Consider the following 24171-nt stretch of genomic DNA (forward strand, 5'->3'; position numbering starts at 1 on the left):
TAAACTGTCAACAAAGTAGGAAGGAAGAATACTTATAATTATAGTGAACTAGTAATTAAACTAGTTAGGCTTGAAGTTACTAAAACTAAAGTTAAACATACAACCGAAGTCTTAACTTACTTGAGTTTATTTGAAATTAAAATATAAATTGAATTAAAATTTATTTATTTGCTATAAAAACGTTTAAGAGGCGTTAAATTGAAAATAATTAATTAAAAAATTTTTGCTGAACTTACTTTGTACTGTCAATGTGCTATCCTTGACAACAAGTTCCAAATTGATGCGTCCACGTCGTTCGGTGTGATCGCAGCCACATAAGCTAGGCACGTTCTCCTTGCAACGTGAGTGCACGTTCATGTCACATGCTGTTTGGAGTTATTGTCGGTAGCATGGAAGGTTGGCAGGATGCAGCAGAAGTGCAATAAAAGAAAAATCAGCATTTGTTGTTAGTTTATTGCAATCTTTAAGAGGATAAAGCCACACATAAACCAACACAACACAAGTGCAGCAGACTCAGACTCCGAAACATGCACACATCTCATAAAATACACATTACACAAGTTAGAAGCGCTTACCTTAATGGCCTTCTAAAAACTGCATTGACTCATTTTTATTGCATTTGGTGTTCTCGAGACGCGACATACATTAATAAACTTATTTCGTTATATATTTATTTTTATCATTTTGTCATAAATAGCATATAGTGTCACTTGTGGAAGGAAATAATTTATGTGATAAACATTACTTTTATGATAACGGTGGTTAAATAAGATATAATCCATCATTTATTGGTAATAGTACTTCCAAATGATATGCGTGCAAAATGAGGGAGCGACAATGAAGTTTAATTTGCATACTATACTATATTCTATATTACTATATTCTAACTTCAGCAGGATACTCGATAAGTCATATACAGCTAAAAATAAAATTGAAATTATATTGTTAACTATTTCTCTACAACCAGTAGTGGATATTTAGTAGAGCTGTGCAGTATTGATTACTTTTACAATTAGATTACTTTCAATTACAAATTCCAAATAATTGTAATTTGGAATTTAAATTTTCGATATTAATTGTAATTAAAATTGAAAAAAAATTGATTACAAGTTATTGGTATTTGAACTTTAAATATGAGATTACAATTGGTATGTGTGTGGTAACACAAAGAAGAGAGAAATGAGAGGTAACCGAGAGAAAGAAATAAGCATATATGGGCCATGTTCACGGTTGCCACTTGAAAATTTTTTTCTGTACCAAAATTGGTTTAAAAAGGTACCATTTCTGTAAAAAAAGGTCCAAAATTTTCTATTGTCTTTTTATAAGAAAATACAATTTATATAAAATGTACAAAAAGTATAAAACAATACAATATCCACAATAGAGTTGAGTCGCCGAAAATGTGCCATTTTTTGAACATGAGTACCAGAGTACCAAACGGAAAAAAAGTACAAATTTTGGTACTAAAGTACCATAAGTGGCAACCGTGGCCATGTTATGCAGAATGTCTCGGGCACGGCAAATTACGCTCTTTCGGGCTATGCCGAACTCTGCATGTTATGCAGAGTGTCACATCAGTATTGCCAATTTCGTATTTTTACAATGTTTTGATACTTTTTGGTTGTGCCTAAATTTATAAGGAAATTTAGATATGCTCACTTTCAATTTGCCACCAAAAATAACTAGCCTTCGAAAACAAGCCCCTTAGAAAACCTGAATAAGTAGTTAACTTATTAATAAAAGTTATATTCTTGATTCACCTCGTATATGTATGTTTGTAATCTCTTTCTTCCTTTCTCTCTCTCTTTCTTCATATCTCCCACATTCATACTGTAGAACACATATATACCCTAGATCACTGTCAGTTTTAAGAATTTAATAAATAATAAAGAGAGTTCAGTGTCAGCCTCACAACCGAAGTTTTAATATTTTGTGTAGCTCTTATATATACCAGGGCTGTCTTTTAAGACTTGCGTCTAACAATGAAAACACAATTTAGAATCGATGTATGGTAAACATTATGCATTCGCATAAAATGTTGTAATGACATTTTTGCTAGAAAATGTCAAATTTTGAAGCAGAAATGTCAAAATTCATCTGACAGTACTTAGTGTTGCTTAAGTGCAAGACTTAAAAGGCTCATATATTTTAATAATAGTATATATTCATAATTTTGCTAATGGTAGAGTTGCCTCTTAAGTTCAAATAGTATATAAACTCCGCGTTGTTAATACATAGAGTTGATATTAAAAAAAATATCTGTTAGGTTCGTTAGTTCTTAGATTCACATAACATAGATTTATATTTGAAATAAAAAAGTTGCATAAACATAATAATTAACATAAATTGATTAAGCTGCAGTGGGAACATGGTATTAGCTAAACCGGTAGTTACACATATTTAACAGTTTATAATTTAAATGTTATAAAATGATAATATTTGTTCTGTTATAACTACAATTATAACAGATTTTTTTAGAGTTACCTTTGTTAAATAAAAAAGTTGCATAAACATAATAATTAACATAAATTGATTACGCTGCAGTGGGAACTTGGTATTAGCTAAAGCAGAAATTATACATTCTTAAGAGCTTTTTATTCAAATGTTATAAAATTATAATATTTGTTCTGTTATAACTACATTTATAACAGATTTTTTTAATGTTACCGCTGTTGAATAAAGTTAGTTACTTATTTAATAGTTTAATTTATTTAATATTTATTTAATATTTGTAATTTTTTTTTTGTTTTGATATTAATATATGCATATATTAATATGCAATCTAATATATATTCAGCATATAAAACATATTACTTAATAATTTAAAAATTTAACCTTACGCAAACAAGTTCAATCGATGTTTTATTGCTAAAATTAACTTTTCTTTTTCGTTTTGTTTTTACTCATTATGTATTCTAAACTTAATTACATAATTAATTAGCCGTGTTAGATATTTTGTCAAGTTTGAAAAAAAAAGCAAAAAAGATGATTCTGTTTATCTTGAAAGCGTATGAGTGCTTAATAAACTGAAAATATTTACGTGTGCAAAATATAGCATAAAAGTTTTTTAAATGAATTTTAAAGCTCAAAGTTAATTAATTTGAAGATGAAGTGGGGAACAAAAAAGTTGTGCTTCGACTTGCTTGTCTTAAATTTTCATTAAGTTAATTATTTTCTGTATAAATTTAGTACTCGTACATAAGAAGTCTTAAAATTATTTTACTGCTTAAGAATATGTAAACAAACATAAAAAAGGTATAAAAAAAAAAATACTTGAATATATAAAAATACTTGGAAAATTAAAGACTTCAACGTGAGTAAGAAGAGAAGTAAACAAAGCTAAGCTCTGTTAGTTGAAATCAGCAAGTTTCGATGTAATTACAGTTTTTAGTATAATTAATGAACGTAAAAGAAAATGTATGGGAAAATATGCAGTGCTTCCATATGACGATATAGTATAGAGATCATCTGTACATATAATGTATGAAAAATGCAGCGCTTCATAAATGAGGATTTCATACGTTACTTACAATATATAAAAAACTGCAGTCCTTGCAAATGAAACATAAAACATTGCATATTTTTGTGGGCGAATATTAATTACTTCATTTTTGCAGAAGGAATTTTTGTAATTAAAATATTAACAAAATAATTCTAAAAGCACTAATTAAATAATAATATTATATTTAATATTTCAAAGATTTCTTTAGAAATTGCTTTTACTTAGAATTTACTTAGAGTTTTTTCACTCGTTAGCTCTTGAAAGATTTTAATTAATAAACGAAGCAAAACTACGAGTAAGAATTGTGGGAAAATATAATTAAATACTTTACTTAGTTAAGTAATTACTTAGTTAATAATATTCAATTAAATTAAAAACTGGGCATTATTTATAAAAGTTTAAAACTTTTACTTAACGAACTAAACAAAAAAAGAGTTTCTTAATTAAATATAAAAAGAGAAAACTAGAAGAGAAAAATTGAAACAAAAAATTATAAGCTTTTGTTAGTTAAATTGCCATTAGCGATATTCACAGCTCTTAGCAAACGAAATAAACGCTAAATAAATAGTTTAAATATCGCCTGAGCGGAAATCGGACACAAAAGGCAAAACGTTTTATCGGCGAGTGTGGATGGATGCTTGTCAGCGTAAGTTTCGCATGCTGAAAATGCAGCTCATTGCAATGCAAATCAATTTCATACAATTTACTTCAATTTGTTGCACAGTTTAATATTGTTTTTTTGAAATAATTTTTTCCCCCATCTCTGCAAAGCATTATTATCCCGTTTTTATTCATTATGCCATCGCTCAGCTCATGCATACTGGGATCCATTCAACCATGCAATCATTCTTCGGTTTCATATCATTTCTGTCTTTAGTCACTTTTCGTTTTATATTCCGATTTCGATTTCGATTTCTTCTTCGTTTTCGTTTTAGCAACGGAAATTAAACCAATACAATTTGTGAGCATGCAGGAGCATAAGAAGAAGCAACACCGTTACCAGCAGCAGCGCAACTGCACCAGCTGTAACGTCACGTTGCTATGTGTGCTGTGAAAGCCAATCTCTGGCTTTGCTCTGTCTTTGCTGTTTGTAGTGAACAAAATTTATTGCATACTTTTTTGCGTTCATATATATGCAAGCAGTAAGGTTGGCAACGCAATATACATTAAAAATGATTGGAAATTGAATGCGAATTATTTGTAATGCGATGTAGTAAGAAAGAAATGCGAATTTATGTTAAAAGGATATAATTTCTTAAAATTATGTACGTGTTTAATATTGCAATTAAATTTTATAGACAGCTGCCAATGTACACAACAACTTTTAAATAAGTTAATAAACATTTTTATACAATATATAAATGTATACAAATCGTAATAACAATATGAGAACAATAAAGAAATTTAAACAAAAAAACCTGTTATGATATATAAAAAGAATACTACATTTAATAAAAATAAAATGTTTTTCATAATTAATAGCTAAAAATATATGAAGGACTTTCATATAATAATTAGTGTTGCTCTTTTATAAACCATATCAAATTACAACAAACAATTTTTTGCTTTATACTCTAGTAACACAAAAGCCTATAGAATGTATTAAAATAGAGTAGTGGATAACAACAATAATAATGATAACAATAACCAAACATACTCCCGTACGAAGCTATAGCTTTATCTATTTCTTATATGCCTTACTTGCATTAAATAACTACTTTAATGCGCCACAAAGAGCAACTATACAAAGTAACAAGTATGTATAAAAAATGCAAGGATTTGCCGACATATGGCCTGGTCGTGTAGTTGTGGATGCTTCACTTTGTCCTCAACATCCTTTGCATGAAATGACAAAACCAATTTTGCACATGACTAGGCAATTTGCAAAATATATGTTGAATATGGTTTTCAATGTTTTCTGAAAATATTTTTTTTACATGCGTCGTCCATTTACAGTAGTGGATTCAGTAAATTTTATTTGAGAAGTCGTAGAATTTAACCGTTAAAATAATGTTTTATACTCGGTTACAGAATCTTCATTTACAGTTTATTGAAATTGGATTCATAATAATTTATTTTACTGTAGAGAATCATTAAATATCGGTAAAGTAAAAAATAAACCATAAAATTTCAGAACAGCGAAAATAAAATTTGATTACATTCAAATTGGCTGCGTTAACCAAAATTCACGAGTAACCCATTGGAGTTGAAGCTTTTCAGAACTTTCCACAGTACTAGGATAATGAATAAAAATACAAAATTTTCTGTTAAAAAATATTAACAAATTATATATCAGTGAAAAGGTAATTTAACATATATAAAAAATGTTCATATGAAGAGGAGGAGAAAGAGAACTGCAGAATTGTTCATAGATCAAATTCAAAGATCGAGCCTTGAAATATGCAATAGTCAAATTATTTTCATACTTTACACACCATAGGCAGACTTTTTGGGTGCTTTGTGTTATGTTGTGGACTCTTGTCGAAAGCTGGTTTCACTTCAAAGCATCTTGCAAACCATTGTTCATTACAGTCACCCAGACCAATATAAATAGTAGTGCTTTACTTGCTGTGGTTATTCGAATATCTAAATTTTCGTAAAATGTCTAATTATTCATATTACGGTTGATAGTTGCAATGAATAAAATCATCACAAATAGGGTTACTTGACCTATTATGGTTTTTCGAATTTGATCGTTAAGATCATTATAAACAGCGTTTCTTCAGTTCGCATTAGTGTATAAAAGCAGCAATGGTTAGAAACTTTTGATTTCTACGGGCTTAAGCACGTATGATAGTGTGTGGCTTCTTATGAAACTTCGAATATCTTTTTTCTGGCTTAACCATAGATGTAGTTGTAATCCGGTGGTACCTGTAAGCAGATAACATTACATGGGTGTAGAAGTGGATGGGTAGTAGTTGACGGTGATGGAGGTAGGACTGAGGATAAGATAAATTAATTGAACATTAATCCCAGTCCAGACGATGGTCAATTGGATGGAGGTTAGCGTGCATTGTAGGACACATTAGGAATAGACGTTCAAAGGGATTTACAAGCAGGTATGTTAAAACTGCTTAAGTCATCATACATGTGATTACTTTATATCGTATTAATCTTGATGCTAACTCATTAACATCATACCAAACAAATACTAACGGATAGCAACCACTGTTCATTACAGTCACTTAAATTATCACAAACAGTGGTTCAATTTTTTATTGAATATATAAATTTTTATATGACTATTGATCGGTTTAATAGTCAAAATCATCACAAATGGAGTTGCTTGACTTCTTGTGGCCCTTTGAATGTTTAAATCCTTGCATAACGTCATGTTCGTAAGGTTGATTACTAATTTAGAAGAAGCGTTTAGTATTTTAGAAGGGGTGATTCTGATTTTAGCGAAATTATTCCGTTTTCTGATAAAGTTAGCGGAACAATAAAAGAAAAGGGAATATCATAAAAAGCAAATGAAGATCCAACTGATTTAAAATTACTCCATTTTTACGCAATAGGAATCTGGCCCGTTCTCCTTCTATATTACTCTTAATGAAGTAAATGAAGAAATTATTAATATAAAATTGTTTCATTTTTACGCAATAGAAATCTGATCTGATCTCCTACTATATTACTCCTTATAGTATATCAGATATCGTGCATGTTTCTAATCACAGAACTTTAGTTGGTTATAAATATTTTTGAAAAATCATCTCAGGAATCAAGTATTCTAATATCCTTAATTTGTAACTGAGATGGATTAAATTTATATAGTTTTTCTTCACATCTGTAGAATTATTTTTCCAATGCATTAAATGAACTTATTCTCAAAATTCCTAATGTTCTAATTATTAAAGGATTACTTATATTAAAAAAAAATTCTCACTTATAATCCTTACGATACATAACTGAATTACTTAATCCATAATCCTATAGTCCTCACTCAATATACTTAATATACTAATAATATTCCAATAATAAGAAGAATACTTATAATGAAATGTGAAGAATTCTAAGTTATAATCCGCCACTGTACGATTACCATACATAAATCCATATATCCCTTTGTGGGTTGCGACACAAAATTGTTGTCCATGCTTATGTATATACTTTTATTTTCCTTTTCATTTTGCCATTGTCATTTCTTATTTAACACTTCACTTTGGTTTCTTTAGTGATAATAATGTGCATTTTTTCCCTTCAGAATGCTTATGCCTATTTTTTGCACCCAGCATCCAATATTAATAAGAAAAATTTTATTGCAATTTTTATGCCCACAAAATATAAATGAACACAAAATCCTTTTTAGAGTGTGGCTGTTTTCATAGGAAACTCTTTTGTTGTGACACAGAAATTATTTATGCTCCAATAAATTCAATTTAGTTTCGATTTTTCTATATTTTTACATCTCATGAAGTTAAACTCAATGAATTCATGTGTCTTAATAAGGAGTCCATTTGTGTGGGTGTATGCCATGAAACGATGAAATGTAAATATTTTCATATGAAATTGAATTTGAAAGGATCTTAAATAAATTCACAATCTGAATGTATGCATATCGAATTGCGAAAAGTGTACAGCACTGCGTATGAGTGACGCACAGTTGAAGCGGGAGGAGGTAAAAATATGCAGGACAATGTAATTCGGGTATACAAAAATGCCATTCTTCTGTTCTTTTTCCTTTATAATGTTTCTTAGTTAAGCTGAAAATTATATTCCTATTAAAATTGAAGACATATTGTGCTTGGGTGTTCCCATTATTTATTCGAAAATATTCCAAATTTAACTGCATAAGTATTTAAAGTAAAGGAAATGGATCTTTTAAGAAAACGCTTCAGTCAATAAACTTTAAATGTTTCAAAATAGAAGATTACTTTTGGGTATAGAGTATCAATATGTATATAAGTCTTTGTTAATAATTTGTAATAGAAAAATTTTTACCGATTAGTAGTGAAATTACAACAACAAAATTTTTTATTATTTTTAAATAAAAAAATTAAAACTTTTTATCTTGCAATTTTATTATTGTTCAATAAACCTCTCTATTGAAAACAGTGGTTTATTTAATAAAGATTCTCAAGTTTAATTAAGTTTCTTTCATCAATACGGATTAATAAACAATTTAATAATATTTATTTAATATATAAAAGGATATCGCAACAAAATTTTAATATTACCAATTGCAATATAGGACTTCCAATGGTTAAAAGCTGTTTTGTTATGCAGTATAGGTTAGGTTAAGTGAAGTGAAAGGGGTGATGAATCTTAATGAATTAGCTGCAAAAGTCCTTTTGATGCTATATTCCTTGTAATAGTGTGTAGTAGAATGGTCATAGACGTCCAGTGTTTTTTACGTGATTTCCTGCCATCGATGGCTTAACACCACGGTGCCCTTAACACACGTATTAATTTAAGCGTCAATCAACGCCCCATTGGAATAGCCTTCCTTATTCCGCCGATACCAATGAAGAAATTCATGCAAGTTATAACTTCCACCTTGGTAAGATGCGAGGCCTACCCGCTGACCTCTGCGGATCTTTGGGTCACAGCACCCGGTTTGATACGCATACCACGGCGAATGAATGACAAGCAAAACATTCTTTCCGCGTGACTTTGGGTATTAACCACAACCACTTCGACCACTCCAACACCAATGGTCAGCAGAGCCGAAGCTGTCGGGCCACTGACCCCCGAAGTACCAGATAGTATCATCTCTGGTCAGATGTCGCAAGTTGCCGCCCACAACTTACTACCATTCGCACTTCTTGCATAAGTGCCAGACTGGCACTGGGGGATATTAGTCGCCTCTTACGACAGGCCATCCTAACCGCGGGAGTATTATTTTTCCCTCTCCGCGGTAGAATGGTCATGTAAGAATCAGCCGGATGCAATGATATAAGTTAGTATCTAATACTAATCCTCTACTACTAATCACTACTAATCCTGTAATTATCGCCGAGTATGTTGAAAAGTAAGGCACCTAATAACTTAAGCCTGGATATGTAGTATTCTTCAAATAATATATTTTTTTTCTAGCACCCAACTCACAATTCAGTTGAATTGCAGTTTTTCGTTAGGTTCTATATTTGGAGCAGGTCGGATATTATATAAACTACTTCTAATTTCCCCAAAGTCAGCGGTTTTATGTTTGGAGTATATGGGTTATGACGCTTTTATTTAGCTGCTAAAGAAATAAAGCAGATCCAGTCATCTTCCATACCGTTATTTAGCGGTAAGTTATCGGTTAAGGCCCACATTATCTTAAATAACTTCGATTTACTCCCATAGATTAAGTCAGAGCTTTTATATTTGGAGTGAAAGTAATGGATCACGTCGTTTTATAGCCTAGTATATTGTTAGGACCGATATTATAGATAACTACAATTAACATTTTCGGCACACATTACTTTCTTGTTATGCAAAGGTGGATAGTTAGCACCAAAAATATTCTGTAATAGCCTTGTACTGGCAATTTGATTGTTGATGCAGGAGCACGATAACGACAAAGCAAAACCATTGATTTATGCAGATGACCAAAAAATAACTTCTGATCTCGTTGTGAGATAAAATTGTTCAAATTTGATCATTAATGTTCAGGTGATTATTATATTTGGTCTAATTATAAAACATATCATATTATTTCCACAAGTACTTGCAGAAAAATATTTGCTCCAATGCCCTAACGTCAATGTAATGTGTTTCGTAAATATCGGTAATATGATCAATTTTTGATCAATTATCTATTATCTGAGTTATCTACAATTATATTAAAAGCAAGACTTTATGAAATGAAAAATGTTAAACCAGCTTATAGCGTTACAAAAACGGAGAACAGTGATGTCATGCCATGAGGTTTATGAGATCTTATGTAAATAATCTTCTTGAACTTTTAACGGACATCAACACGATCAATTCTGAAGTGTACTGTCATCCATTAATCAACCTGAATTAATAACCCAAACAAACATTTGCAGTACTAATTAATAGAATAGATGTAATGTTCTACCAATATAAAGTGAGATCTTACACAAGTTTGTTAGTTCTTCTTAAGCTTTAATAGTTTGTATGGGATGTATGATCACATCCATCGTATTCTCCAGATCCGGATTTCAAATGATCCTCCAAAGATATCTGAAGGAAAAACAGGTGTTATAAGTCGTGATAGTTTGTATGGGATGTATGACCACATCCATCGTATTCTCCAGATTCGGATTTCAAATTATCGCCTGCTGAGGGGTTTTAAAAAGTTTTCAAATGGTAAAACCTTTAGATCAAATGAGATCTTAAATTTTGAAGTTTTGTGAAAGTAGTAAATAGAAAGTTGGTAAAAACTATTGGTCTGAAAACTGAGAATATATAATTAAGTAAATTATTTATTCACTTTAGGAAAACTACCATATAATAATATTTTCTGGTTAAACCAATATTAATTATATATAAAATTATGTAGTTGAATGCATATTGTGTTATAATTGAAGTTATTATAAAATGTATTTTGCGAGATTGGTTAAAAATCCCACTAACACCCCAGATAATGTCCTCACATATCTTTATAGTGTTCAATTTACACACATTATATTTGTAAGTGTAAATGTTATGTATGAAATATACTAAAATTTTCAAAAAGTATGCAGTTAAATTATTGAAAAATCTGGTAACATCACTTTTACAAAAGCACTTTGACAACCAGTAAAAATAATTTTCATTTGAAATTTTTTTTCCTACTAGACAGTTGGTTGCTTTCAATTCAGTTTTGTTAGTAACTGGTTCAGTCTCTTTCTGCGCTCTAAGGATCAAGGTTAAGATTTGTATTACTAAAAGTCTCTTTGTGAACTACTTCTAAAATCTGTAAGTATGAAATTTTTATTCTACACAATATAATATAATGTAAAAGTAATATATAATATACTATATATATAGTATAGATAGAGATATGGACCTAAAATGTATCGACATACTTTTAACTATTTTAAATGACAAAAGTTTTAACTCTTAAACTTTATTGCCGATTTACCAATCAGTGATAAACTATAATATTTTGACATATTAAAAAAATGTAGAGAATTTAAATAAATGTAGAGAATGTAGCTGACATATTTTTCATAACCTTCTTCTTCTTCTTATTTGGCACTACAGTTCAGTATGAACCTTGGCCTCTCTCACGATCTGCCTCCATCTGTCCCTATCTTCTGCTATTCTCTTCCAGTTCAGTACTTCAATCGTTCTTGCATCACCATACACGTTCTCATCTCATCTTGTTCTTGGCCCACTTCTGTGCCTGGTTGTCATCGGCTTTGCGTTGAATATGCTGTTCGGCCCCATTCCTATTACATGAGCAGCCCATTGCAACCTTTACGACTTGATGTATCTTACTATATTTTCATTTCTAAGCAGTTCTTCAATTTTATTATTTGTTCGTCTTTGAAAAGTTTCTGCATTTGGATTGGCCCGTAGATTTCGCGAACTATTTTTCTTTCAAAAATTTTAAAGGTTCTTCGTCCGCCTTCGTCATTGTCCATGTTTCTGAACCATATGTAGCTACCGGTGTTATTATTGTCTTGTACATTCGTTGCTTGCTTTCCTTGGATAGTAGTCTTGATTTCATTAAGTCTAAATATTTGTAAAAACATATATTTGCAGCATAACCAATATTTTTCATAACCTTAGTATTTATTGGGTTGACATCATTTATAGTTTCTGTTGAAGCTTAATCCACTTCCGTCTATTATTGACAACGGTATACGAGTATAAAGTCAAGTTGATCATTTCTGTTATATTAGTTATATGTTATATTAGTTGAAAGATATTATAATGTAATGTGCTTTAAATAAAAAAATAACCATAAAACCTTAAATAAATATCATTGATAATTTTAACTTATTTTAATTTTAATTAAGCTAATTTTACAAGAGGAACTCGTGGATCTCTCTAAAATGGAAACTACAAAGAATTTGGAATTACCTTTGATGCTGTGGAATCTATTGAATCTGGATGACTCCGAATTAATATCTTGGGGACCAAAAGGTGATACTATAATACTCACTAAAAATGCTTGGAACACCTACTTGGCAAATCCTGTGTTTGATTTGAATTATGGTGACTGGGATGAATTCTCGAATCAATTATTAAACTATGGTTTTGATCTTTTAAACTGCAGAAAAGATCAACATAAGGGTGTACTCGTCCATATGAAGCATAAGTTTTTTCGTAGAAATAGATTTGATTTGCTTTCTAAGGTTATATGTAATACAAAGTCTAAAACAAGTGTCATCAATCCTCCAAAGATATCTGAAGGAAAAACAGGTGTTATAAGTCGTGATAAATTGGAGCAACTTCGAGTTTTTGCCGCTATAAGATTTAATTCGCTAAAAAGGGGTTTAGAAATAACTAATACCAGTTCAACCGCGGAAAACTCATTGGGTTGTAAGCCAACTGTTATAGAGCATCCATCTGAGGTTAAAACAGATGATGAGCCCATGATTGAGTTCCTTACTGATTGTGCTCCGACTTATGCTGGTTATTATGGAGAATACACTATAGAACAATTGAATCAATTTTTCGGTGATTATTTACCTAAGTATGGCCCGAATAGAAAAATAATTATAAAACCATTCAAAAAGGAATTTCAAACGTAAGTTTTATATTCATGTTATAATACAATAATTCAAATAACACTTATAAACATAATATGTAGTTTATTAGATAATGCCAGAAATAACATGGGTAGACCCAAAATTGCTCGGAAATTTTGTAAAGAACAAGTTGGTACTCAAAATTATATACCATTATCATCGTCCGATGAAGGAACTTTTATGGAAAGAACAAACGCGCTGCATGAAATAACAAAACCAAGATATCAGCGAAAATTGCTCAAGGAGAAGATTGGTACACAAAATCATATACCAATATCATCTCCTGATGAAGGTAATTTCATTGAAAGGACAAGTGTATTTTTTAATACTGCAAAACGAACTGAAGATTTCTCGGATTATGAATTCTCCGATGATGAAGATGAGATGGGAAATGAAATGTTGTCTGATTCAAAAATGAATGAAGATGATGATTGCGAACCTTCTAGTAGTAAAAAAATGAAATTTTCTGAGCCGGATGAGGCAGAATATTATGATTTTTTGGAGATGATAGATGCCAACTCTACTTTACTGGAAGATGTTCCAGTTCCTCAATATGTACAAGAGTTTCTAGATAAAGCAGCTGAAGAGAAATATGAGAAAGAAGACATGCGCAAAGATTTTTCAGATGGAATTAAGGATCTTATAGAAATACGCAAATAATTTAAAACTTAACAGTTTTACAATTCTAGATTTTATAAAATCAATAATAAAGACAAGAAATAAAATATTATCCTATCTATAGAAATTATTAACATACGAAGCACAGATTAAAATATAATTGCTATATAAACAATTGTTATTGTTTATTATTTTTTATTATTTGTTATTCATTATAAATGATTTATTAATTATTATTTATTTTTTATTATTATTTGTTTGTTGTTAATTATTTATTGTTTATTGTATATTTTCTATTAACCGTTATTGGATTATATCTTTCATCTATTATTTTTTACCAAATATTTATCATCTATTAGCTTTCATCTATCATATACCATCTATTATACATGATCTATCTATCATATATTAACTATCATCTATTATCTATATGAATTATGTATTATCTATTTTTTATTATACATCATCTATCATATATCATCTATCATACATTACACATCATCTATTATCTATTATGTTTTATGTATTATTTATTATGTATTATTATTAGTAATCTATTACCTATTAAATATTATCTATTACCATTAACTATTATCAATTATATATTATCTATTATCTATTGTTTATTATCTATTATCGGTCTATCATCTAAAATTTGTCATTTGCTTTTATTGAATATCATAAATCATATATTATCATACATGTGTTATCAACGTAAATAAAATCTAAAAAAAAAATCAGAAGTTATACAAAACCGGATATCATAAAATTTTTGGCTTTAGTATACATTGTGATTTAGAATGAAGAGTTTGCCACACATGTGCTGCTAGAATGCCCTGCGCTAATGCATACAATAAATAGACTCTTGGGAATGTATATCCTTACGGAGAGGCAATGGGAATGTATGTCCTTACGGAAGAGGCAATGAAACTCTATAGAGTAGGTTCTATACTACTTTTTACTGATGCAACAAGACTAAGACATTTACTCTAAACCCAGAAGGGGGCACAATAGATACGATGGTCGCAGTTCCACAATCGTTTTTAATAATAAATAAGTCTGGCAACTTCATCTTCAATCAACTCTTGCATCCTTTTAGGAGTTTCCAAAATAATAACATATTAAGTAACTTGAAGAGAAATAGGTAATTGAATACATTAGAAATCTGACTAGAGGAAAATACAATATAAAATTCTATTGTATATTTCATAAGATTTTTTTTGCTCCGTTCACCGAGCTTAACTGTTGATTGTTTTATTACTGTTTCCTGTGGCAAAAACGTAAAAGGATACTAACGATTTCAGAATGCCAAAAACATGAGAAATAGCAGCAAACAATCCAATGGAAACGTTTCCACTCATTGTGCCTGCAGCGTATTGCACATAATTATTGTTCTCGTCCTGGGAGTCATAAAGCACCGAAAAGTGCTTATTAATTCATTTTCATTCGGAATTGTGCTGTGTATGGTTCCATGAGTTGACACTGACCAAAATAACATAGCATTGGGCGGATATGTGAGCTGGGAAATCAGCATTTAAGCTGAACTCGAATAAAAACACATATACTTCATTGTGGTTATATGCAACACATGTGGAAAAAATGTTAAATGTTATAAAATCGCTATATAATGATTAAAGCAGTTGTGTGTAAAAAAATATAACATTTCTTTGTATAAAAAAAATAAAGAGAAGAAATGTAATTAAGTAACCAAAATAAACGATTTAATGATAAGCAGCTTTAAAAATTTATGAATACTTATTTATTTAATATAAAAGGGTCTTCTTTTGGTTTGCCACGATGGCTCATAATGATGTATTACATTTTAAATTTATATTGTTTGATTGATAAAATATTAACTAAAAATATAATGAACGCATATCAATAAACTTAAGATTATTGACTAAGGCGAAGTAGACCGCCTTTTATGTGTGGCGGTCACACCATCAATTAATTAAATAGTTACCTTTATGTTAATTAAATTAATTTTTAACAGTTTTTTAAGGATTATAATAATTTTAATATAATGTGCATTTGTTAACCTCAAAATAAATTATATATCCTATTATTTTAGAAATTGTGAAAAGTGGTAGCAAAAATATTCAAAGACTTTTTTTAAGATAATACTAAAAATTCTAAATAAAATTAAAACCATTTTAAATAAATCGAAGGAATGTTTTTAGATGTGTTCTTTTTATGGTCACATCATAATAAAGAATTTATTTTTTAGTTCAATTTATTGTAGGCTTATACGTATAAACGTATTTACTTAAATGGCAGTAACTATGTGATATCGGGTTTTTTGTCTTGACGGAGCAGTCTTGCAGACACTTTTGAAGTGCGGTTAGTCCTTCCTCAACTTGGTCATACTACAGAAGTCACTGTTATACTGGATTGCCATCATCTATTTTTACGACATGACCAAGCCAGCAAAGTTGGTGGATATTAATTCGCTGAATTACACCAAAATCGTCATAAATCTTGTACACTTTGTGGTTCATACGGATGCGGTTATCGTCATTAACTCGTAGAGGATCAAAGATCTCAAGAAAACTTTGCTCTCAAAAACTATCAGTGCTGCGTTAGCATTCTGTGATAATGAGTGTCCTATAGAGCGCAAGTTTTGTTCATCGAGAGAGAGAGTTCTTCGTCTTAATTGTCTATTGAGCCCATTGGCAATGGTGATTCTTCGTCTGATCTCCAGGCAGCTGAGATTGATATTTGTTACGGCGATACCGAAACAAATGAAATCTATAACAGATTTGAAAATGTAGTTGCCAACTATCAGCTTGTTGTTCGAACAGCGTACTTGTCTACCAGTAACTGCCATATATTTCGTTCTGCCCTCATTCACCGCCAATCCCATTTGGGTAGATTCTTTTTCGATAGCAGTAAAGTTAGTTCCAATATCGCGCTTGCTAAGGTTAATGATGTCGATGTCGTCGGCTTAAGCAAGAAGCTGGAGACATATGCATAATATTGTGCCGTTACGATAAATACATGCAATATTCATGAGAATTTTCATAACGAAAATAAAAAGAATACATGATAAGGGACCATATCGTCTAAAGTTTTGCACGATATTATTTTTTATTTCAGCCAGGGTTACCAATATATTGCATTTCAGTAACAGATAACTGAAATATATGTAGTAATATATACTACAGCCAAAAATGTTTTAAAATTAAATTTTGTAAAATTTCTACAAATGTAATTACATTTTCTTCCCAAAGCTGGATTAAAGGAAAGTGAAAGTGTGTTAAGAACATACCTTGTTATTATGTTTAATGTTTTAGTAGTTTAAAATATTAATAATACTATACAAGCTTAGCTATAATTAAAAGCACATATTTGCACAAATTGCTGTGGGTAAATGCGTTATGAATCCTTACAGAAACTAATGATTCTCAAACATTCAAAATCCTGTGAAAATCTGTGTTGCACTTAACAGGAAGAAGAGCTCAGATGAACGCTTGTAATCGAAAGCAATTTTGTAGTGTGTGTTTTTAGGGGCCACACAAATACAAAACAAAGTTATGCCGTTGGTCATTTTCCTTGCTGGCAGTCAAATTCGATTTTGTATTTTTGGACAAGTACCTTGTAATTTCCTGCTCGAACCACACAACAACGTCACTGAGTGCTGCTATCAGAGATTGAGATTACTATTAAGGTAGAATTTTGCATTTGACTTTGTTTGTAGAAGGTTAGAGGTTTTGTAAAAATAGAAGATGAATGAAACGATGAGATGAAATGAAGTTTTGACATTTTAAATTTTGAACTTAAATTGTTAGAGATTTTAAAATTGGTTGAAGTCTTATTGAATAAATATTAAATATAATTATGTTTAAGCTTTATAATTTTTTTTGTATATTAAGCACAATTGATTATCTGTAAATGCTGAACATAATTCATATTAAAATGCTAAAATACTTATAATTTAACAACTATTTCAAGTAAAAAATTTAGTAATAAAATAGTAAATAGAAAGAAAAAAAATTTAGTTTTACTTTATATATCACAAAATCAAAATCATTGTTTTTATATTAGAAGGGATTTATTATCTCTTATATAATTTATATATTTTGTTTTATATATAGCATTTCTCGTTAACGTATCTTGACATTCATATATGCAAGAGGTGGTCAAGAGGATTTGGTATTTATATATCTAAAATAAATCTAAAATCTATTTTAGATGTATCTAAAATATTATTGCCATTTTAATGAATATGAAATGAAAAATTTCAATTAAATGGTTTTATAGAAACTATATATATGGCTTTAAATCTTGAAGGAAATATAGCAATATCCATATATTCTGTATGAAAGTTTAATCTTCTTTAATAGGGTATTTAACTTTAATCTCGTTTAAAAGAAGATATTATTATAATTAATTTCTAATAATTTTAATAAGTAACCAAATAAACAGTAATTGCGAAAAGTTTTATGTAGCGTGTAAGTTTTATAATTCAAATTATTGCATACTTTTAGGCTGTGTAAAAGTTTAATTTCCTTTAAAAGGAGATTTAACTTTAATCGCGTTTTAAAGAACATATAATTTTAATTATTTTATAATGAATTAATTATGATAGTTCTCTTATTGTAAATTAATGTTAATGGCACATATGTATACCGCAATAAAATTTTCATTTTATTTATCGTCTGATTGTAAATTATTGTTAATTTAGGCTCATACCTCGAAGTATATTACAATGACAAAATATATATAAATCAAAGAAATAGTCTAAATAAATCAGTACTCTGCAACTACTTCACTTTTATAATATCATTTTATGCAGGTATATTGATAAATTTGAATCATATGCAAACGTCAAATTTAGGAATAGGTCTCATTGAATACATAAAGCATATTTGACATTTTTTTATTACATTTTGAGATGAGCAGCAACGTTGAAATAATTGGTTGTAAAAGATGTAAATGAAAGAATAAATTGAGCAAAATTACCCACGAAATGTGTGAATTAATGAATACGTTTGTTCGAAGAAGTGATGAGAGAACGATATATAGCACAAGAACGCATCAAATGTTGTACTGTGACGAAAAATGTGTATTGATAAGAAGCTACTACACTTAGTCAAGAACAAACTACCAAAAAAATATCATAATGATATAATTAATAATGACATCTATAAATAATGCCGAACTGCCCTTATTACAAGTTCTAGAAAATTTTATTTGTATAATGGGTTTCTGAAATTATTTATATTAATTTATTATACATACATTATGTTATATTGTGATATTAATAAATTTATTAAATATTGTTTACAAACGTACAAACAACAACGAAGTTAACGAGACAATTGCAAATCATCATTAAGTGAACAATTTAACGTCATTTACCTTTACATTTAAGTCCCCTGCGCCTAATACCATGCAATAGTGAACCGCAATGATCGCAAAAAATCGGTGAGAAGAAACATAAATACTGCCATTTATGTTTCAATTGATGGGTCTAAGGATAGTTGAAATAAAAAACTATTGGAAAATTAATTCAGGATAAAACATTTTTATAAAAAATTTATTCAGAATCTATTTCGGTGCTTGATTAAATGTGAAATAAAGGACATAGAAGTGAAAAAATTTATAAAGTTGAGACATTAAAAACATACAGAAAATTGTTGCTGAAAATGTTAATGGACTGACAATGATTGAATATAAAAATTATTAACCATCAATGCCTCGCCACATACTTTTTCTACAGATATTGTCATATAAATTTGTGTTTTTTATATTACTTATTCATTGCAAATAAAAAATTTTATGTACTATTAAAACGAAGAGGATATTTTGGAATGCAAAGTATATGTGTAAAGTGATATGTAAATTTATATATTGACAAGCAATTGATTCAATAACTTCTTTTTGATATGCTTCATTTGTGACTTCCTTTCGTATCCTTTGAAAAAGCCTTTAATTTACGGCTCTTTATCCTTTTGAGACAATTGTCAACAAATAAAAATTGCATAAAAATTTATTATTTATGAATACTTTGTTATAATGTGTTATTTTTGTGTCAAAAAAATTAGCTTATAACTTATGTAAATGTTGTTAGAAAATATAATGAAAATAAAAAATTTTCAGATTAAGATATTTCATGTAAAAAAAATAATTTAATATGTATTTTTATTAAAATCTTTTAATAAATAGATAGTTATAGTTATGTCATTATTTAAATTTCAATAATTAATTTTTTAATAATTAATCAATTACATATTTTCTTATCAAAGCAGTAGCAACGAACTTATTTTTACTCTTTTATAAAGAAATTTTGTCTTCGTAAAATAATGTCTTTTCATTTATTATTAATTTGACTAACTCATTTTTAAATAATTTTATTATTTTTTAATAAGTTAACATTTAATAAATTTATATCTCATTCATTAGTGACCAAACTAATTTATTTTTAGTGCCTAAAAGTAGACAATAAATACTTATTCAACATAAATGCTGGATGCATTCCAAATTACAAGGGCCAGCTTCCTAATATTGTTTACAAAGGTATATAAAATCTTTATAACACTTTAAATAAAAATTTTTAAAAAAAATATAATCTCTGATGCCATAGAGACTATCATACGCTTATACCTGTCATAAATATTTGTATAGCTTGTCTGTTGCCTTCAATCTGAAGATGAATCCTTTCTATTTACACTAAAATTTCATTTTAAATATTCTGTTATGAAAATATTACCAAAGTCATATTGATTGCAACAAGGTTATAAAGCCAATAAGCCAAGGCGCATGACTTGGCACAATAGCTCCTTGCCAGCGTTGAGAGAGAATTAAGAATGTTGGAGGCCAAGGTTTGACAATGCAAGTTCAAAATCAAAATCAAATTGAAGTGGAGAACTCGGCCGCTTAAGTGCGTCCTTTCTAAGCTGTTGTGTTCATGGCAAAATAATGTATTAAATTCAATTAAAAAAATAAAAAGAGGAAAATAAAAAGTATTGTATCATAAGCGGATTAGAAGGATTTGTGGATAAACAACAAACAAGCACAACAAACCCCACGTCAGGGGTATCTTACGGTAAGGGTTAAGGATTTATTAGAAGATTAATGACATGAGGTTGAGTGTAATTTTTTAAAGAAATATGGGCAATAATAAAAGTTATTTATGTTTTTCTATCAGGTTGTTTAATTTACAACAGTTGGAATTTATTTTCATATCAATCAAATTTTAAATTGTTAAATTTAAGAATTGTATTATTTCACTAAAAATTTGTATATTGATTTAAAATAAGTTACCATATAATTGTTAGTATATTACTATTTGATTTGTTTAGTTCTATCCTCGGGAGGTAGCGAGGTCTAACGAATACTTCTGGTGATTTTTGGTGTATAGCACTTGGTTGAAAGATGAAGGCGACATCGAATGAAAATAAATGTAACGAATCCTTGAGCCACGCAACTTTAGATTTTAAGCACAGCCACCACGATACTCCCATTAAGGAGTCAACTTTTATTAGTCAGAACAGATCCAGATCTTAGTACAGGTGTCGCAACTGCAACTCACTCACTAACATTTATACTTCAAACAGTTTCGAGTGCTACCTTTTTGTTATTAGTTGCCTTTTACAAAAAGGATACCTTACTTTGGAAATATTCTATTTATAATTTGGAAATATATATAATTAGTTTCCTTGCGGTTTACTTAAACACTTAACTTGACTTAAACTAAAACAATGCCCTACAGCATTTATTTTTAGATATTTCTCTTTTAGATGCTAGTTTTTCGAGAGGATTATTATGACACGTGTATTCCTAATTCAAGAGCTATTTTTGTTATTTTAACAAATTTAGTTTAATTGAGAATTCAGATAATTTAGTTCAGATAGTTTTACCGAGTTCCTTAGGAAGGGTTTTTCAAAAATTATAATCAGCGCCTGACAGAAGCTGCACAACTAATGAGAACTTGATAATTCTTGCTACTTCTTTTGACCGAGATCAGTTAGAGCTCCAATGTGTGGATAGTTACATGGTACATAGTATTGTCTTATTGAAATCTATTGTATTCCGGGGATCTTCCTTTATTATAGGTAGGCCATTTCAACCGGGAAGTTGAACATGACTTAAGTGCTTACTATCTATTATTGGCAAGTTGAAGAAAGATAAGTACTTCTCTTAATGGCCTCTAGGGTAATATAAACCGGTACCGTCAGATACACAATCAGGGTAGCACCAAAGCGGGGTGAACTGTCAGCTTTTGCGTTTCTTTCGAAGTTCTTATGTCCAGGAAAACAGATGAGGGTGATGTCGGCGCTCCGATCGGCGATTCGATTTTGTTGTAAGAGATTCAAGGGGTTTAATTGCTGCCTGGCTGTCAATAAAAATAGCAATACTACATTTGTCCTTGATGTTAAAATTTGACGACAAGTTTCTACAACTGCTAAGATTTCAACCTGAGAAACCGGGCCTCATTAGATGGCCTAAGAGAGCTGTTTAAGTTTCCAGATGGAGCGAAGATCTCTGGTCCTATCCCGCAGTTTATTCTCAAGGCTTCCGTATAGATTAAGATATCGTAATTTGCTTCGAAATTTTTACTTTTCTATCCATTTCTTAAAGGGAATGACATTTATTTTTTAAAATTAAGGCACGGATTCAGATAATCTGATGTCATCCTATACATACAGTTTGGAATTGTTCCTAGAATCTGACTATGTCCATATTTTTGTTCCGAACAGACGCCTATTGCTTTCAGTCTAACAGCGCTGTGGCAAACAATATTTTTGATGTGAAGATCAATAGGTAGCAGGTGTAGCATCACATTTAGGGTATCCGAAGGGGTCGTTCTAAAAGCTCCTGTGACGCCAAAGCAAGTTCTTGTTATTACATATAATAAATTTTTTTTGTATTATTATTAAAGGTAGACATTTTCAAAATGTGTTTAATTATTGAAACTAAAGTACTTTGTTTGTTTATTTGAAAAACTTCTGAGCTGATTTTTTCTTATAATATATTTAAATAATTTGAAGAAAAACAATTTCATAATAAGTTTCGTTATTGAAAACAATGTACTCCGTCCAACTAATAGAAAGGAAACTATATAAAACAAATTGAATAATTTATTTATTTGTAAACAAATAAAAACTTCTGAGATACCTAATATCGTATAATCTACCGTAAATCGTGTAATTTCTTTATCTTTTTAAGTTTGTAGCTAACATAAGATTTCAAGTTCTGTTCCATATTAAAACTATAAACTGCATAATTGTCTATAATGAATATTAAATATTTCAATATAAAATTAAACTAAAAGCCTATGGCTATATAAAAGATTTCTGGATTATGTTTTATATAAAAAAATTATGTGTAATAAAAAAACCTTTTAAGTGAACGATGTCAAGTGTAGGTCAATTCATACTCATACTGTGTCTGCAATGAGTAAAGATTTTAAAGAAGAATAAAATTCTAAAATTATAAAAATAACAGAATGACACATATATACGTCTATATACATATATACTTGTATATGAACATATTTATATGTGTACAGTATAGTAGAACAAAAGCGCGTGTATAATACATATGAACGCCGCCATTAACGGAACATAAGCTCAACTTTTGTGTAGGCGAAAGCGGAAGTAATATTCTTTAATGCACCGACACATAAAATGGTAATGCTGCACTTACACATAAAAGCGATGTTCGTACAAAATTGCACATATTCGTATAAACATACGAGATACACAAATATACATGAACACTATGAAATTAAGTAGCTCACTGAAACGAAATTTATTTCAAAATAGTAGCATACTTTCCGGCGCACACTGTTAATGTTGTTCGTGTACGCTGCCGCGCATTTCATATTAAAAATACGTATTAAGAATGAAGAATGTTTAAAATATTTTTAAATATACTTTTAAAATTAAATCAAGAGTAAAGCAAGTATAAAGTTTGTTGAAATAAAAATGATTTAAATGGTCAATACATATATAAAAGTCTGCTTAATGATGATTGAGTTTTGTTATTGCCGTAGTTTGAGGCGTTGATGTTTGTATGATTTTAAACTGATAACGTGCGTAAATGGATTTCATTATTGCAAAGGATGGAATTTAATCCACTTCAACTAGTGCCATTTGTGCGTGATTACCTTTGCAGTTGATTGCTATTTGCCATTCGCTTAGCTTTTTCTTTGCCCCTAAGTGAGCAACAGTCGTTGATTTTTGTCAGTTTGTTTGTCCTTTTGTGTTATTGTCTGATTGTCAGTTTAAATTGAATATTGTGAAAGTTTTAAGTATTTGTTATAGCCATTGTTGCATTTAATTGAGCAATTTTATCTTGATTCAGATATAGAAAAAGTTTTTAATAAAATAATTTAGATTTATTTTGTGCTGCTTTATTGTCTGCACTTAAGAGAAGAACATAATTTATTTTATGAGGTGGAATTCATAGAATTTA

The 24171-nt window shown here is 29.6% G+C and overlaps 2 protein-coding genes across 3 annotated transcripts in view; one reads left to right on the forward strand and one right to left on the reverse strand.

Moving 5' to 3' along the window:
- LOC119681222 (protein kinase C, brain isozyme) overlaps nt 1-24171 on the reverse strand; it is a 54423-nt gene that overhangs the window by 12365 nt on the left and 17887 nt on the right. The window contains exons 1-3 of one of the 2 annotated variants that reach the window (XM_038094345.1): nt 1952-2040; nt 576-919; nt 237-365 (exon numbers count right to left, since the gene is read on the reverse strand). In XM_038094345.1, coding sequence (XP_037950273.1) covers nt 237-357 — 121 coding nt within the window. In that variant the 5' untranslated portion in view covers nt 358-365; nt 576-919; nt 1952-2040. Of the gene's footprint in view, nt 1-236; nt 366-575; nt 920-1951; nt 2041-24171 lie in introns of those variants that run through there. The other variant, XM_038094346.1, reaches the window with a different exon arrangement.
- LOC119681223 lies at nt 11230-13842 on the forward strand. The gene is made up of 3 exons (XM_038094347.1): nt 11230-11347; nt 12397-13130; nt 13194-13842. Exons 2-3 carry the CDS (start codon nt 12433-12435, stop codon nt 13789-13791), a joined length of 1296 nt encoding a protein of 431 aa, XP_037950275.1. The 5' UTR covers nt 11230-11347; nt 12397-12432; the 3' UTR covers nt 13792-13842.

This window comes from Teleopsis dalmanni, chromosome 2, assembly GCF_002237135.1.
Source record: "Teleopsis dalmanni isolate 2A chromosome 2, ASM223713v2, whole genome shotgun sequence".
Taxonomy (NCBI): domain Eukaryota; kingdom Metazoa; phylum Arthropoda; class Insecta; order Diptera; family Diopsidae; genus Teleopsis; species Teleopsis dalmanni.